Source organism: Mus caroli, unplaced genomic scaffold (genome assembly GCF_978045245.1).
Source record: "Mus caroli unplaced genomic scaffold, Mus_caroli_1 scaffold_7, whole genome shotgun sequence".
NCBI lineage: Eukaryota > Metazoa > Chordata > Mammalia > Rodentia > Muridae > Mus > Mus caroli.
The window spans coordinates 98849929-98868635 of NW_028227262.1; the positions used below are offsets into that span (position 1 = coordinate 98849929).

General features: G+C 45.4%; 1 protein-coding gene across 3 annotated transcripts in view; it reads left to right on the forward strand.

Moving 5' to 3' along the window:
- Window positions 1-18707, forward strand: part of Gsdme (gasdermin E) — a 76589-nt gene that overhangs the window by 14466 nt on the left and 43416 nt on the right. For all 3 annotated transcript variants that reach the window (XM_029478383.2, XM_021164889.2, XM_029478382.2), the window contains exons 2-3: window positions 1937-2166; window positions 7348-7540. In XM_029478383.2, the coding sequence (XP_029334243.1) occupies window positions 1956-2166; window positions 7348-7540 (404 nt within the window). In that variant the 5' untranslated portion in view covers window positions 1937-1955. The remainder of the gene's footprint in view (window positions 1-1936; window positions 2167-7347; window positions 7541-18707) is intronic.

An 18707-nucleotide genomic window follows, 5' to 3' on the forward strand; every position in this document is an offset into this window, starting at 1 on the left:
GTTTTCTTCAAAGAAATTCTGATTTATTGCTAATTTTCTCTTGTGTTGGTGTGAAGAAGGAATAAGAGTGTCCCTTGGGAACAAACATTAGCCCACTCACTAGCCTATACTTCTCCCGCTAAATATTTCTGTTTTCTTTTTATGTCTTCGTGGGCTTCCCTTTTCCTTCCAGCTGAAGTGTGACTATACTTTTCTTTCTGGGTTAAACATTCATAGCTAGCTAGCATTCATTTCTGAGCAGGAAAGATCATACAATGTAGAGAAAGTCCGTCTTTGACCCTTCACACATCTGCAGTGGTCCCTAGGTACCACTGAGGGGTTGGATAGTGTGGGGAGTGGAGGGAACCCTGAGCGAGTGGATGAGGTTCTGAGTGAATCTGTATTGTTGACTTGGCGCCACCGTGTCAAGACTCTGATGCCTCAAGCTTATGGGAGGGGGAGCCACTGAAGCTCCGAGGGAAATGGCAAAGCCCTCCTCTGCCAAGAGCAAATGCTGACAGTGTGTGCAAAAGCTATCAACCACAGCTTCCTCCTCCCAGATGACAACAGCCAGAGATTGCTTCCCCACAGAACCCCCCTGTCACGATTGGCTAAACCCGTTTTCTTGTTCAGCGGTGTACTCTAAGCCTGCCTCCTTACTCAGCTGTGCACATTAAACCAGCCTCCTTGCTTCAGCTTTCACATGTATAAAATAAACACTCTGAGTTTCCAAGGTGCTGTTGCAGTAGCTGCTGCCCCCAGAATGAGCAGAGCCCACCTGACCCCAGACTTCCTGTACACATGTTTGTGTGTCTGTCCTCCTTCATGCCCTTGTTGATCAAGTTGGGTTTCCAGGATCAAGCAGTGCTGGGCTTGACAACATAAGCCACCTACCTGAGCCAACCCTCCTCCTACAAAATGGTGTAGAGTTGTCACACATCCTACACACAGCATCTGGTATATTTAAATCACTCGTACATTGTTTACACAATTGGCCGTCTGCTTATTTTAATACCTCCAGTCTGCTATTGATAGGAAGTTTGGAAGCCAACAGATATCCCAAGGTCTCCGCCTTCCAGTTTCTTAGGAGGATTGTATTCCTGACTCTCATGGTTGGTTAAATCGAGGTTCTGACAAGTCCTAAGAGAATATGCCATCAGCACCTCTTGTGATAGGATGCTTAATTATTAATGTAAGGCCTTCTAGAATTCTCTTTTATGTTGTATAATGATTGATAATGTTCAAGATGGTGGCTCCCCCTTTGATCCTTCGAATGGCCACAATAAATAGAACTCTCAGCCGGGTGGTAGTTGACTTTCTCCTGTAACCAAAGTGTTTGGGAGACAGAGGCAGGAAGGTTGTTTAGAGTTTGAGGTCAGCCTGAGCAAAATGACAGTGAGTTCCTGGCCAGCTTGGGCTAAGACATAAGACCCTGTCCAAAAAAGAAAAAGAAAAAAGAAAGAAAGAAAAAAAGAAAACTTCTAAAAATAAAAATTAAAAACTTTCATCTGTATTGACATGCAGTGTAAGCAACAAATAATGCTGTTTTGAGACAGCATCTAGTTGGCCTAGAATCTACTATATAGACCAGAATAGCCTTGGTTAACTCTCTCGCCTCTGCTTCATGGGTTACAGATGTGCACAGTAGGCCCAGCTCAACAAATACAATTTTATTGCCATAAGCTACTGGGACCTCAGGGCTGCTTGTTTCTGAAACACAGTTTAGCCCACCCCACCTGAAACTTATCCTCTTTCAGTGTCTCAGTTTGGGCATTCCTCTTCTTCAACCTGATTTCACTGTCATCAAGTGACCTCACATTCCTTGGTTGCTTGGAGAGGACATGGTCTTTCACACCAACTGTAGCGCCCACAGTAAAATATAATTTTAGGAGAAAAAAAAAAAAACCAGACGTAAAGTGACTCCATATTTGACTCTATGGTAACCTTGGTTTTTCAGGTAATCTCAACCCGACAAAATGTTTGCCAAAGCAACTCGAAATTTTCTTAAAGAAGTTGATGCTGGAGGAGACCTGATTTCAGTCTCACACTTGAACGACTCTGACAAGCTGCAACTTCTAAGTCTGGTGACCAAAAAGAAGAGATACTGGTGCTGGCAGAGACCCAAGTACCAGATTTTATCTGCCACCCTGGAAGATGTACTCACAGAAGGGCACTGTCTCAGTCCAGGTACGTTTTCTTGTGAAGCTCAGTGACTAGTCCCAAGGCTGAAAATGGCTCTTCTGGGCATCTGGAGCAGAAGTGTGCCTTATACGAATTCTTCTTTTTCTTTGGCTCTCTGGTATCAAGGGGTATCCTTCCTTAATGAGAGCAATTATGCACACCTGAATGGTGAATGACTGGACTGTCATACCCTAGTGATAAAGGTGACAGTCAGTTTGGATATCAAAGTTCATTGTGCTGATCTTAAATGTTAGAGCCACTTGGCAGCAGTGGGATGGGTGGCTCCCCTATACAAAATTTCATTTTGTATTGAGACTAAAAATGCTGCACACTGATCACAAGGTCGTGCAGAATTTTGTCTCTTACCTAATGATGCTTTCTTCCAACTTGGTCCAAAAGTAGCTGTAGAGGGCTTGCTAAAAAGGTTGGTTTGTTGCTTATGGTAGCAATTTGTAGTGAGAATTCTGGAATTTTGGTTTCTTTAAAAAACACAGAGATATTATAAGAATGTTTCCATTTTAATCCCTCGTGTGGGTATATGGGGCTGTTTTGTAGCAGCTGACTATGATTTGCCTCGTGCTCTAGCAGAGGCAAGGTTTTGACAGCTGGAGGCTGTTTCTGTGATTGTGTGACCTTTGGAATTCTGGGAACTTTACAGAGGATATGTAAATGCTAGGGCCCCATGAAGCAGGGTTGGTGGTTGATGGTCATTCGGGAGGGTTGGTTGCCATTTGTTAGTAGTTGTGCTTAAAGAAGAAACAAGAAGAAAGAAATTAGATTTAAGGTTCTCTCTCTCTCTCTCTGTCTCTCTCTCCCCTCTCCCCTCTATTCTTCCTCTTCTATCTAGTGATAGGGAGTGAAATGGGGGGTGGGGAGGAATAAACGGTAAGAAAAAGAACCCACCTGGGCTGCTACTATTTTCCTCTCTGTCTTTTCTGTGTGTGTGTGTGTGTGTGTGTGTGTGTGTGTGTGTGTCAGAGAGAGAGAGAGAGAGAGAGAGAGAGAGAGAGAGAGAGAGAGAGAGAGAGAGAGAACCTGCACCAGAGCCATAGTGGGACCAGAGAAGGTCAGGACAATCTTGGGTGTCAGTCTTCACTCCCTTGTCTGAGACCGGGTCTCTAGCTGTTCTCCCACTGCGTGTGCCAGTCTGATGTGGTGTATGGACCAATAACTTCTGGGGATGCATTCTCCTGTTCTGTCTCACTGCAGGCACACTATGAGTAGCTATATAGATCCTGTGGATTTGATCTCAGGTCCTCCTGTTTGTGTGGTGAGTGCTTTTCCCCACTGAGCCATGTCTTCAGCCCCATCTGGACTTCTAATCAGTTTGTACAGATATGCAATAGAGAAATCAGAGGGGCTGATGACGGGCTGGATGGCTGACGGTTGTTGTTAGAGAGCACGGGGAGTGTCTGTGGGACCCTCATCTAGTCTGTGCCACATAACTTTTTGGTTAATGACAAGCTTTGTGTATTTTGAGACTCCTTAAGATTGCATTGGCTAGTTAGTGATGTCTGAACTGTCTTGGTTTGGAGAAGAGACCTCTACAATGTCTCAGCGATGATGAAGTCACCTAAGAATACATTCTTAACAACTTGACCCTGTTGCTAAGTAGCACATGGCTATGTTTATAAAGTATACAATGGAAGAAAAAAGTCTTCATAATCAGCAAAAATATACCATCATATGTCAATATCCATTAATACATACATGTAATTTTTAACTGCATCTAATAAAAACATTGCGTGTGTGTGTCTCTCTGTATGTGTGTGTATGTATGTGTGTGTTTGCATGTGTGTGTATGTGTGTGTTTGTATGTGTGTGCACATACATGCACATGTGACAGCTAGTCAACATTGGGTGCCTTTTATCATTCTCCACTGTATTGTTTTGAGGCGGGGTCTCACTGAACCTGGATTATTCCTCCAGGCCTTTTCTGGATGTGTGCTGGGGATCCGAGCCCAAGTCCCCATACTCCTGCAGCAAGCACTTGGCCCAGCTCCCCAGCCCCACAGCTAAGTATTAAAAAAACAAAACAAAACACGAGTAGAAACATTCTGTACACAATTTTAATATCCTCTGCATTTATTGTTTATTTAGTATTATGTACCTATTCCTCCATAGATTTAGATATTTTAAATTCCATTTCAACAACACATACATAATTTGATCAACTATTTTGGTTAACCCTAATTTGATTAACTATTCCAATTTTGTGCTTAATAAGTAAAACTGTTATGAACATATTTGTTTGTGATTTTTAACTTTATTTTTTAAAACAGTCTCATTAGCATGCTTTCCCAGGCTTCCTGGGCTAGAGGCTGGAAACTTCTGAAACCTGATACTCCTTGCTATCTTTCTGGAACACGGTGATGTGTGACAGTATTGATAGCTCATAATTATTGGGTGAAATCATGGCTAATTCCTCCTTCCGTAGTAAAAGTTCAGCATTTGGTGATTGTATATCTACTAAAAGGAAAGGGAGCTAGCTAGAGTCAGTCACTTGGGTCTGTAGTCTCCACACTTGGTTTTGGATGAAACTCTGCCCCCTCTGCCACACCCCCTAGTGACACTGCCCTCAGCCAATCACAGGAGCTGCCACAGAATGGTAGGATGGATTCTTCTGAACTTGACAATGCCCCTGTACAATGTCCCTGCTTTTCTCATTTTGTGACAAACTACCCATCAAGAAACAACTTAAAGAAGAAATGATTTTAGCTCACAGTTGTGTGGAACTCCAGGTGCTGAAGTCATAGCTGCAGGAGCTTGAGACACTGCTGGCCACACCATATCCACAGCCCAGGAGCCAGGGAGCCCCGGATTCCAGTGTTTGCTGGCTTTCTCCTTTTTATTCAGTCCAGACCCTGTCCCATAGAATGTGCTACCACATTTAGTATGGGTCTTTCCACCTCCAGTTGACCTAACCTAGACCACACCTCTTGGGCTTGTGTAAAGGCTTGTCTTCTAGGTGATTCTAGGGTCTGTCAAGTTGACAATATCCACCATCACACTCCCTCTACCCGCAGGCTTATGTACTTGATGGCAAAATCCCCTTTTAAGTAGTAAAATAACTACATATAATTTGGAACAAGAGGGAAAGCATTAACTCCACCAAGGGCTGTCTAGAAGTTGGAATTTCTCTCTGTGGTGTTAAAATGGTGGTGCCCAAAAAGATCCACACAGGTTGGACTGGTGATGTCACTTGCCACCATAGGGACTCCCAAAGAAGATCATCATTTGAGCTCAGGCTGGATCCTGAGTCCTCCTGGAGTCATGGCTGGGAAGAACAGATTAAAGAGGCTTCATCCTTGTTGCTTCCCCCACCCCTTGCTTGCCTGAACCCTGGTGTGAGTGTTGCCAAGGATAATGAGGGGGAAGGTGGAGATTGGATTGTTAGTGGGTCACTGATAGCTCAGTGCTCCTCTTTCATCAGGCCATGACTTGATAGAGAACCATGTAGAATTGAGATTGGTTTTTTTTAGCAGATGTGGGGATGACATTTTATGTATATAATCTTGATTTCTCCCTATCTGCTGTGTGAGCAGTTTTGGGGACTGTTGTGTTTTTAATCTAAACATGTTATCCCATAGTCTAATGTTTTGTATGATTGGACCCCAGCTTATGGTGCTATTCTGAGGGCAGTGAACCCATGGGAGAAGGGACTGACTGACAGACGTAGTCACTAGGCAGGAGCCTCTGAAGGTTGCACCTGGCCTCTGGTTCCTGTCACACATCCTCTGCTTCTGGTTGTGAGTGAGCAGAAGGAAGTCTGTCAGGCTCAGTGGTTTAGAGTCCCTTCTGAAGGTTAGTCAGGAACCTGGGGAGAGACTTGGGTCAAGGGCAAGAAAAAGCAGAGAATGATGCCCACACAGGCTCTTAATGTATCCTCACCAAATGATAGTTGAGGCCATATTTTTATAGTTGTATCTTGACAGACTAAAATGGGCACAGTGGCCTGGGGCATATATTTGTAGTAGAATATTTGACTATATATGAAACCCTGGATTCAATACTGAGTACCAAAGAAAGAAAAGAGAAATTAAGGGGAAGGAAGGAAGGAAGGAAGGAAGGAAGGAAGGAAGGAAGGAAGGAAGGAAGGCAGGCAGGCCACTAAGACTGGTAGTTCACATGTGAGCCCATCAGGAATTATCTTTAAGGGTTCAGAGCAGAGGGAAGGCTGGTGGTCCTCACCTGCATGTGGTCAGCTGGAGAGCAAGGGGATAGCTTGGTAGTAGAACATCTGACTGTTGGTGAGGAACCAGGCAACTCCCAGATGATTTGATTGACACCGGAATACCAGGTGATGCTGCTGTGTTTCTTAGAGTCTGGAAAACCAGATGGAAAGTGAGAGAATTGGGGTGAAAGTGAGAGAATCAGGTGGCGGGGGTTGTGTGCTTTGGGAGGTAATAAAGGGGGGTGGCATGTCTGCTGATGTCTGGCTAGGGGTCAGGTATAATATAAGCATTATATCTGCTTGGAGATATTATTCTTCATGACTGGTGGTGGGAAGGAAGAATGTCCAAGGACTGTCCAGGAGGATCTGCCACGCTAAGTTTCTCCCCCTGGGTTTTGTAGCAGCAGTGTGAGCACAGGTGTCACCATCATCCTCCATGTGTCCCCTTCCAGTCTTCACTTCAGATGGTGGCCATCTTGGATACCTTTGATCCTTGCAGCAATAAAATATTTGACCAAAACAACTTAAGTGGAGGTTAATTTGGCTCACATTTCAAGGGTACAGTTTGGGGCGGGAAAGGCCCTGAAGAGGGAGCAGGTCACATCGTGGCCTAGTCAGCTCACTGTGTCCTGTGCTGGGACAGCAGCCCATATGAGAATGGTGCCTCTCATATTTAGTGGGGCTTTCCTACCTCACTTAATCCAATCTAGAAACTCCCTTCTAGGCATGTCCAGAGGTCTGTCTCCTGGGCAATTCTAGATCCTTTCAGGTTGGCAGTCAATATTAACCATTACTGTGGCTAAAGAGGGGCTAATCACCCCTAGGCTCTGGCCAGTCCAGGACTACACTCTGTCAGCATATAATTGTGTAGACTGCATTTTACTAACCCCAGATGTCCACATTCCAATTCGATGCCGGTATGGGTTTTCCAAGAGGCTAGTGGGAAGCTGTGCTGCCCATGACAACTGAGGTAGCCCCTCTGCCTTCAGATTCATCTACTATTTTCTTGCCAGTGGTTGTGGAGTCAGACTTCGTGAAATACGAGAGCAAGTGTGAGAACCATAAAAGCGGGGCTATTGGGACAGTCGTGGGGAAGGTCAAGCTGAACGTTGGTGGCAAAGGCGTGGTGGAGAGTCACTCTTCGTTTGGAACCCTGAGGAAGCAGGAGGTGGACGTGCAGCAGCTCATCCAGGATGCTGTCAGGAGGTAAGAGAAATTCTGTTCTACATTTGATTGAACCTCTGCTGAAAGGCTGGTGGATGTAGACTTTACCAAAAACCATGTATTGAATGCCAGTTGTTCCAGATGTCCCACCTCTATTTTCTGCCTAAGCCATAGGCCATAGGCTCTTAAATTGACTTGTGATATATCCATACATCAAATATTCTTTCTACAGTGGGCAGATTTAGTCCAGGCTGGACAACATTAGACTTCAAAGCTAGGCTCCTGTAAATGCCCTGCTTAATGGTCATGAAAGGGCACTACTGTGTGGACTCCCCCAGGACCTTGCTATTGTGGCTCTCATTGGTGGTACTGGGTGGGAGGCACAGATCATACTCTGTGGCTGGTCTTAGTTTCCTTTCTCTGTTGCTCTTTGCAATAGAGGCACCCTTCTCCCTGCAATGGACACTGGGTGGGTGGGTGGGGCTATGTGTTTATCAGCAATCAAAATATAACTGGGCAATGTTCAATTTTTTTGTGACACTGTTCATGGAGGCTGGAGGACAGGAAGGCTGGGAAGGTCCTGGGCCTCTTACTTTTTACCTATCGAAAACCCTCTTTGCTCTCTTACTCTTTACCCCTCCCTTCTTAGCATCAATGTGCAGTTTTGTCATTTCTATTTCAGGAACCAAGAGTTAGGCAATGCTCTGCAATCACATCTCCTGCAAGAGGATTTTAAAGGAAGTCTTCACAATTCAGGTGTAAAAGCTACTGTGAACAGGAAGCACGGTGTGGGTGGTGATGGTGGGGGAGGGCTACCTGTGAATAGCCATGCGAGAAAAAGCTGTCAGTGGGAACAGAAAGGGAGAAGGGGAGGACCATCAGGAACCTACTATGTGTCAGGCAGTGGGTATTTATCGCCTCATTCTCTCTGCATTGTTGACTGCTCTAGTGATGAGGGAATTGGGGCACAGGAAAGTGGAATCATTTTTTCTCAAAGAGCTCAAGCTAGGTGCTGCAGCTGGCATTCAACTAATTTTCTTGGTTCCAAGCTTCCTTTTCCTTCCTCTAAATCTTGTTGGAATTGGTGGAAATAAAAGTGGTTGAGGTGTGATATGGAGTACCCCGAGGGTGTTGCTGGTCGAAGCATGGGATTGGGCCCCGTCTTCAGAGGAGTTTAGGAAGAGTCAGGCCTGCTGCCTTGGGTATGCCTGGACAGGCTGAGATCATCAGGGAAGACAGTTCACCCATCAACTGCAGGTGTGATGGAGAAGGGATGGTCTGGGAAGTAGTAGCTGAGACACGAGGAGCATGCTAAGGAATACATGTCAGGATACAGCCAGGGTAGAATGCATAATTGGCATGTGTGGGCCTTCCTTTCCACCCCCAATACTGCAAAACAGAAAAGAAAAAAAAAAGATACAGCACCTGAAACCTCAAGAGGTACCTTATCACCAAGTCCTCTTACGTGCTGCCCTTTGCTGAGAGCTAAGGGTGAGCTACATGGGAAGGAAAGAGAAGTACTTTCCCAGGCTCACGACAGATGCCAATCAAGCTAGCATTCCTGTGACTTCATACTAGGGCAATAAAACCTTATCGTGTGGTCTGCCCCGCTGTCTTTGGACTCCTGGGACATCATCAGGATTGATAATGTGCTGTGGATGCAGCTGTGGCCTTGGGGCAGTGAGGAGTGATGCCTCAGTACCGCATGTTCTCAAGTGACATTTGCAGCCACCCATTTTTATTTCAGTTGTATAGATAAGATATCACCTGTATACAAGTTTTATAGGCTCTAAATACCCTAAGTATTAGGGCTGGTGTGTTGTTTGTGATGTAGTTCACTTGCTGAGCTTGCTTGAGGCCCTGGGATTGATCTAGGCAGCACCAGAAGAAAGAAAGAAAACAACAACAACAACAAAAACCCCTCCAAGTATTCATTGTGTTGCCTGCCAAATGCATCCAGATCTCAAACTCCATTCTCTTGTTAAAACTATACCCATATATTTAAAAGATTCATTTCGAATTTTGGCAATCGTGCTTATAGGTACTGGGAGCTGATTGCTTTTAATGAGCCCTGGGTTTAGCTTTCAAATTCTTGATGCATACCATCCTAACCTATGTGACCCTGCCTCCAGTTTCTTTAAATGGAGACGAACAAAGGCATCGAAAATTCTCATAACAACTCAGATTTGGGTTGTAGTCTTCCTAGCTAGTGTTATTCCCTAGCTTCTCTCTATAGACGTTTTGTGATGTCTTTTGTCATCCAGCTGTCACTTGTCACTGTCTCAGAGTAACAGCTTTACCTCACACCACCTGCTCCAGCAAGCTCATTACTGCCTCAATCCTTCCAGAATCCGGAGAACCCCATTCTTGGTCAATAACTTGGACAGACTTAGTAAGTCACGGCAGCCTCTAGCCTCAGTCTTCCCAGGCTCGATGGTTGTTGGGAGCTCCCTCTGAAATGTCTAGATGGGAGTGGACACACTCCAGATCTTTCCCTTTGAGGTTGGGCTTTGCTTCTAGCTATGGCAGCAGAGAGGGTTTTGTTTTGTTTATTTGTTTGTTTTGCTTTGTCTTTTATTTCTTTGGCTACCTGAGGTTTGAGTTGTTACCATTAAGGCACAGCCAACTTTTATTATTTATCTCATTTTTAAGCAAATTTTGATAAAGCTGATTACAGTTGTCTAGGTGGACATGCAATTAGAAAATCTGTTCTTGATGAAGAACTCTCCATTAATTATATAAATCGATACATCATGGATGTGGCAGTGATAAACCTTCACAATTGTTCAGAATATTTTGAAATGATAGCAAATCAGCCTAGTTACAAATTTTGTACACATTAAAAGTGATGGAACCCTGTTCTGGTGTCTGGCCGTCCTAGAGGAGACAAGGAACTCTCAGGAGCACTGGTTCACTTACTTGGCTTAGGTGTTTTCTCAAAGTGGTCATGTTTTGCTTTACAAAAAAATTTGTGTACAAAACTGGAAGTGTCTTTTCTGCTGGGTTCATTTTCCTGTGGCTTGCATAGCGCGTGCTAGCCCTGCATTTGTCCTTTGCCAAAACCTTCTGAAGTCCATTCTGCTAATGGTGTTCAAGGCAATGAAGGCAGAAGAAGATGGCTCTTAGGAATTGATTATGAGTAAAAATGTCTTAGGTAGGATGTGGTGGCACATGCTTTTAAAGATACCAGGAGATCTCTGGGTTTTAACCCACCCTAGTCTACAAAGCAAGTTCCAGAATAATCAAGACTACACAGAGAAACCTTATCTGGGAAAGGGAAGGGAAGGGAAGGGAAGGGAAGGGAAGGGAAGGGAAGGGAAGGGAAGGGAAGGGAAGGGAAGGGAAGGGAAGGGAAGGGAAGGGAAGGGAAGGGAAGGGAAGGGAAGGGAAGGGAAGGGAAGGGAAGGGAAGGGAAGGGAAGGGAAGGGAAGGGAAGGGAAGGGAAGGGAAGGGAAGGGAAGGGAAGGGAAGGGAAGGGAAGGGAAGGGAAGGGAAGGGAAGGGAAGGGAAGGGAAGGGAAGGGAAGGGAAGGGAAGGGAAGGGAAGGGAAGGGAAGGGAAGGGAAGGGAAGGGAAGGGAAGGGAAGGGAAGGGAAGGGAAGGGAAGGGAAGGGAAGGGAAGGGAAGGGAAGGGAAGGGAAGGGAAGGGAAGGGAAGGGAAGGGAAGGGAAGGGAAGGGAAGGGAAGGGAAGGAAAGGGAAGGAAAGGAAAAGGGCAAAAGGGAAGGGGAAAGGAGAAGGGGAATGGGGAAGGGGGACGGGGAAGGGGAATGGGGAAGGGGGACGGGGAAGGGGAAAGGGGAAGGAAGGGGAGGGGAAAGAAAAGGAAGGAAAGATGTTTTGTTGAGTGTCTTTTACCACAATGGCATTAGTAAAGAGCAATGAAGCTGTTAGATGGGAACTAGGTCACTTTCCCATGTTAAATGGAATAAGGCAAGCTTTTAGCAATGGGCCTTACAACCGGATTGTAGAGGGTAACCAACAGCCTAGGTGACAATCGAAATGTCTGGCCAACGGCTCTAGAAGATCGTACTCAATACTGGGCTCCTGAGATTTTACTTGGTCTCATAAGACCCATAAATGGTATATATTTATTCCATTATTCCATAATTTCCACAATTATTTTTTTTTCATTTTAAAAAGTAACCCTTCTAGATGTAAATGTGCATATCAGTAACCTGAGTACTTGGGAGGCAGGCAGCTGGGCTACATAGTAAAATCTTAGTTCTCTCTCTCTCTCTCTCTCCCCTCACACACACACAAATTGAACATAGTTTATCACCCAAATATGGGTCTAAAAATAACTACTAACATTAAGAAACAGGCATAGGTATCTCTGTTGGCCACATCCATCCTAGAGCTGTGGTGCTTAGAAGTCAGGAGAGTGGGTGACTAGGGTCATGCTGGCCTCAGAGATGCTGATGTGGCATTTCTGACCCACCCTCTTGTATCTCTTGTTTCTCTGGGGGGAAGTGCCAGGCGGTGAGCTGGTGTCCACAGATGAGTTGTCTGGGTGGAGTCACGAGCTGGGATTCAGGTGGCAGGTGTGTGCTCCCCCCAGCCCCTCCCTGTGCTCTCCAGCATCTGGTATGGTGACAGTACCCGCCTTTGTATTTCCTGTATTCTTCTCCGATCCCTCCATGAAGCTTCATGGTGAGCAGTATTCAGATGCTTCCAGCAAAAGCTGGGATGGGGTGCAGTTCCCTCCTCACCTCTTTTACACCATCTCTCACCAGTTGCTTCATACTCTTAAATACTGGTTTTGTGTGTTCGCATCATCCCAGCTTCCTGGCTCTTTCATTTGAGCTCTTGTCCTCTGGTCCTTTCCATCTCTGGCTTCTCCTCTTGTCATCTCATACTCCTATGTGTGCTCCCTCCCCAGGAAGTGGTTTACATTTCCTCTTGGCCACACAGTCCAACATTTTCTCTGTAGCACCATTATTCTCCATGGTCCCCTCAGCCCTTGGGCCTGTCACCTGACTTCAAGACTGTCAGTTTCTCAGAGTCAAACACTAGGCGGTCTTCCATCTGGGTCCTATCTGGAGGCTTCTTCACTCTTCCATCCACACAGCCTTTTCTTCCTGTCACACCATTCCAGTTCCTAACTATTCTTCACGTCCTAGCCTAGACCCAATGACCCCCTTAAAAGCTACATCCTCACCCCCTGTTGGGGAGCTGGACATGTTGAGAGCTCATCTGCCCTGAGTTCCTCAGTCTCCACGTGTCCATCCTGCCATGCACCACTTGTTCATGGGGGCTCTGGCAGCATGGTGAGCATTGCTCGTTTGAAAGAATAATTGGTTTATCTTCATTTTACGTATGAGGACTTGAATTCAGAAACTAATTAGTTTGCCTGGGCGCAGGATTTAAGGCCAGACCCACAAACCATATGATTTTTCAAATCCGGCTGCTATGTGCAGGGCTTGAAAAGGAAGAAAATCCCCAAGGGGTGATTCAGGCGTTCACCTCTTTGCTCAGCTTCATCCAGCTTCTCATCTTCTTGGCTTGCTGTTCTGCATCACCTGGTGGCAGTTAATTAATTACACAGCCTAAAAGGTTGAGCATCTGTAATTGCTTAGTCATGTTGACCTTTCAGTCTCTCTGTGTGAGAAAGATAAGATGCCAGAGATGGATGCGTTAGAGCAGGCGTGGGAGGCAGTCCAGGCACTTGGAGAATCATGTGCAGTTAGCATCATGCCACAGCTTTAATTCTTCTTGCAATTTACAAACGTGGAGCCATTTTCATCTTCACAACTGAGAGAGAGAGACAGAGAGAGAGACAGAGAGAGGTTTTTCACTACAACTGTCCCTTTTTAACTTCAGGGGACATGGTCTAAGGTTTCCAATGTATGATAAAACAGCATAGCCTCAACCCCCTGTTGACTCTTTTTGTCATACACACATGAGTGCACACATGCACACAAATACAGTAAAGCTTGATTTATAAACCAGGCCTAGTAAAAGGTAAACTACTAGTAGGACAATTATACTGCAACCATATAACAGTCTGTTAGTAAGCACTGTAATTAAACTGTGACCCACTGCACAGTTATGCAAATGGCTCTCTTATGTGCTGCACCCATCCGTCTTAGGGTGATGGCCTTGATAGCAGCCTGTGTTATCAGAGGAAGTGAGATGAACAGCTGAGGACTTATCCTTACCATGGTCACAACTTTGTAGTTCGATACTGACAATATTAGCACTGTTTCTCCTTCACTGTTCCCAGGTGGATTTGCCTTAATGTTGGTCATAGCACACACTCTTTATTTTCCTTACTGAGAACTTCCACTCCCCATCAAAGGAAGCATGCTAGAGCATCTTTGTTTGATACATCCAAATTGTCATCATCAGTCTCCTGAGGGGGGTGGTCATTGTTAAGTAAAATGGAAGTTACTTGAACACAACCATTGGGGCATCAAAAGCCGATTTGGTAGCTGAGGCTGTGTCTGGGTGACTCTTGAGTAAAGTAGCATATACATGGTGGATGCATTGTACAAAGGATGATTCAGAGCCCAGCTGTGTCTGCAGGATAGTTAGTCCTCATTCTTCATTCCTCAGAACAGCGACTATTTAGTGTGTTTGGATTGTAGTTGACTTCAGGTAACTGGAACCATGGAAAGCAGCAAGATGTATGTTGGAAATGAGAGTTCCAGGTCACAGGAGATGAGGTTTCTAGAACATTCTGTCTCTTGCTTTGGGTTGTTGTAGCTTGGGTCTAAGTCCATGCATTAAAAGCTAGGTTCCAAGACTATGATGCTACTAGGCATGTTGGGAGTGAGGTTATTGGAAGCATATCCTTGGGGGCTCTTTTGGGGACCTCTGTTCCTCCCTCACTCACCTAACTTTCTGGCTCCCATGAGAGAACAGGATTCACCCACCACATACTGGTTCCATGTTATACTACACCAATGATGGGGCCAAGCACCCATGGAGTGAAAGGGTGGAAGTCCTGAGCCGAAACACTACTACCCTCAAGTCAGAATTTCCCTTCCTCCCCTTCTGCATGGAAGCTGATCTATTGCAGCTGTCTCTCACAGCAGACTGGAGGAAGGTTAACTCATGCAAGGGCCTTTCCGTGGTTCCAATGTGGACCATCCGTGTGTTCTCAGTGCCCAGTGGGTGGCTGTTTCAGGAGGAGCCACTGATGACAATATTCTGGGAGCTCTCACAGGGAGCCAAGCAGAAAGAAAACTGATTAAGGAGCAAATATGCATTAAGCTGTACATAGCCCAGCTCAGGAGCGGGAGAGAAGGTGAGGGCAGGGTTTCAGATCGGGCGATGCAGAGTTGTGTGGAGATCTTATCTATCCCAGTGACCTGTGTCCCTTGGGTCCTTGATCTGTCAGTTCTCTGCTTTGCACCTCTCTGTGAAATAAGGATGACAGTAACTTCGTGAACAGTTTGGGGTGTCTTGTTGCAAAGAATATTTCTTACCCCACATAAGGAACCACTCTGAAGAAGGAGTCCTGCTTAGCCAAGAGGTTAGCTCAGCGTTTGTGCTGACACCCCTGTTGACATCCCTACCTGATGTTGTCTCAGCAGCCTGAGTTTTCTCAGTTGTAAATGTCAGCTTATGTTATAGACAACAAGGTCCAGGCATAGACAAATGACCTGTTACTTGTGACTCTTTTTAAAGGGGAGAAAAATCTCCCCAATATAGTGTTTCCTGGGTTTCAGTGGCCAGAATTGTTCCCCAGGTCTTAAGAAAAACGTAATGACTGAAATTAGCTGAGAGATGAGTAAAGCTCATGGCAGGACTGGACCTAGACCACCTCTCTGCACCCCACAGCTCTTCAGCACCTATACAAAATTGGTGTACTCTAAGGGTGTGGAGGGTCCTAGTTTGCCATGTGCAGAACACAACACAGTGCCTTGGGAATAGAGGCCTAGGACCTCCTCTCTCCTCTGGCTATCCTGGAGCTCACAGACCTTAGGAAATGGAAAACAATGTCCTCAGGGAGGGGTAGGTAGGCAGATGAGAGGCAGCAGCAGGGCATTCTGGGACTGTAGAAGGCAGTTTATGAAGTAAAAGCTTGGTCATGGGCTTGGTGCTGTGAGCCAGCAAGAAGAGTCTGGTTATCAAAACCTCAGCAGGCTTCCCACGTGTGAAGTGTCAGCAGGCAGCCCTGGGAGCTTAGAAATGATGTTCATTCAAGGAGTTAACTTCCCTACCTGCTGTGCACCCACGTAGCTACCTCTTTAACTGTAGCTATAGCTAAAACATCAGAGCCCTTTGGGAGGAACACACTAACTACCATAGCTTTAACCATCAATATGATCTACATTTCTGTGGGTCTGCGACTCTTGCAGTGACAGGCTCTTTGTTTTTGTTGAATAACTTTTTTCCTTCTGCCATTTGTGTTTTTAAATTTAAATTAAATTAATTTGGAGAATTTGCTACATGTGCACTGTATTCACATAGTTTCTACTCCCTTCCCCCTCCAACTCCTCCCAAGGCCTTTTTAATTATTGTTGTTACATGTGTGTGTGTGTGTGTATACATAAATACAACCCGTTGAATCCATTTGGTGTTGCTAATGTGTATATATGTTCAAAGCTGATCACTTAGTAGGCTCATTTTAATGTCCCTGCCTTATTTCTGGAACAATGTCAAACATTAATTCAGTCTTTTAGCATTTCTACACAATGAATTTGCTCTGTTGTCTCTTCCTGGATTTTAGAATTCTGTCAAGTCACTTGCCTTTAAAACAGTGTCAGAAGATGGGTGCCTGATGGAATTGCTGCTACTGCTGTCCCAGGGTCCTGTAATCTGTCTGTGTACGTTCTGTCTATGAACAGATATCACATTGCCTCTGACTGCTCATGACTAAATCCATTCATGCCTATGCAGACATTACCAATTGATCTCGGCTGTCTTGCTCCTCACTGCCTGTAGCCTACAATCTTTACTCCTGTGCCTAGCAGTAGTAGATACTGGATTAAGTAGGGTAGGTTCTCAACCTTACCCAGGGTTTCATGTATATATGTGCTCGTGCATGTGCATGTGTGCGTGTGTGTGTGTGTGTGTGCATGCACATGCATATGGAGCCTACATGTCAGTGTCAGGAGTCCCCCTTAATCACTTCCATTGTCGCTGCTGTTGTTTTTGGGGTGCTCTCTGCTACACCTGCAGCTCATCAGTTCAGCTAGGCTGACTGGTCACAGGGCCCGGAAATATCCCTGTGTTCCCCTCCCACCCCTGCTCCTACACCCCCCACTTCCCTGCTCCCCAGGGCTAGAATGACACACGCAAGTCCCCACGATTGTACGACTTAACATTACCTTTAAAAAGCTTTGCAGTTTAGTGGGTTCTGTTCAGGGAACATGGCAGTGTAAGGAAGCGGTGGTTTGCAAAGGGCCTGGTCACTTCAGAATCTTACTGGGTCCTTCACCAATTCCTCTCTCTCTGATGTCTGTGGTCAAGCCCACCTTAACTCTCCCAGACTAAACCCATTCCCAGCGACCTGATGGGAGGTGGCAGCAGGAAGAGAGTGTCAGGGAAAGCTGGGTTCGATGCGTATTCTGACAGGTGGGCACGCTGGTTCCTAACTTTAAACTCTGTCAACTGGGCCGAAGCACAGTGGCCTAGGAACTTACATGTATATACATTAAGACAGGTGTTAGAGATGGAGACACAGTAGTTGTGCTTCTTTATGAAGTACATTGAAGATATTTAGTACATATAGCATAATATGGGATATGCAAATCAGGGTGACACACACAGCTGTTTCTTCAAGCATGAAGCATTGCATACTCTCATTTCTAAGTATGTCAATAGATTACAGTGTTTTAATAGTGTGTCAGTAGTGTGTCTGTGTCTGTGTGTGTGCCACAGACACTATGGCACTATGTACACTATGTATGTACACTATGGTGGGTGCCCCTGGATGCCAGGAGAGGTGGTCAGAACCCCTGAAGCTTGAATTTCACGAAGCTGTAAGGACCCAACATGGATGCTGGGAACAAAATTCAAATCGTCCGCAAGGGCAGCAATGCTGAGCCAGCTCTCCAGACTTTGGATTTCTTTCCATCCCCAGTGACTACAACCGCATTCTGTTCCGATGAGGGTGGCTTTGAGTCACCACAAATTAATGAGGACATGTAGCATTTGTCTTTCTGGGTCGGGCTAATTCTGCTTAATGTGTCGTCCTCTAGTTAGCATCTATGCTGGTGCAAATGGCATGGTTTCACTTTATAACCAAATACTCTTCCATGTCTTCCATTCATATTCATGGATAGATCCCTGATGCTTTAAATCCTCACCTGTTAAAAGTGAGCTGTGCTGGCTTGTCTTTAGCTGTCATCAATACTACTGGAATAAGCGCGGAGGTGCAAGAATCTTCCCCCTTCCTTGGATAACAGCATCATCTGTCTTAGATGCCAGCAGAGCTGTTGGATACTATAACCGTTTTTAGTGTCCCACAATGTCTGTAATAACTTATATCCCCTCAGCTGTACATGAGGCCATTTTCCATCTCAAATGAATTGGCTGGGCTTTGCCTGACAATGACCACTTCGCTAGGGGTAATGCTATCCCATGGTGGCTTCACTTGTGTTTCCCCGGATGAGAGAGACGGAGCGTTTGTTCATAGGTTTGTTAACTTTCTCTCTGTTTGGCTTTGCAGCCCATTTTTAAATTGCATTGTTTTGTGGTACTCAGCTTCTGACCTCCGGTGTGTTCTGGATGTGGCTCCCAGTGGAAGTCAAGCTGACAGAGACTCCTCACACTCTAGGCTACTGCTCTCCTTGGCTTTATAGGCGCTTCTTAGTCCGACAGAGACCTGCATGTCTCCTCCTTTTGTCTGGGCTTTTGGAGTCTTGTTTAAAACCAGCCAGTTTCTTTACTGACTAACGTCTTGAGGGGTTTCCCTGTCTCCTTGCTGTCACAGTTTGAGGCTTACTATCAGGACTCGGTCCATTGTCAGTTGACTTACACAGGGAGAGAAGGAGATTGAATTTTTTTCTTTGCATATGTATAACTAATTTTGTCAGCAAGTTAACAAAGACAGTCTTCTCTATTGTATATTCTTGGCACCTTTGTTGGAAATCAGCTGGCTGTTTGATTATAAATTAATTTCTGTGCTCCCTGGTCTAGTCCGTGGGTCTCTGTGTTGGGTTGTCAGCAAACACCATGCTGTTAGAATAGCTATAGCCTTTTAGTTAGTGAATTAGACGGCTGGTTCCTGCATCTATCCATCCTGGTTCTCATAGG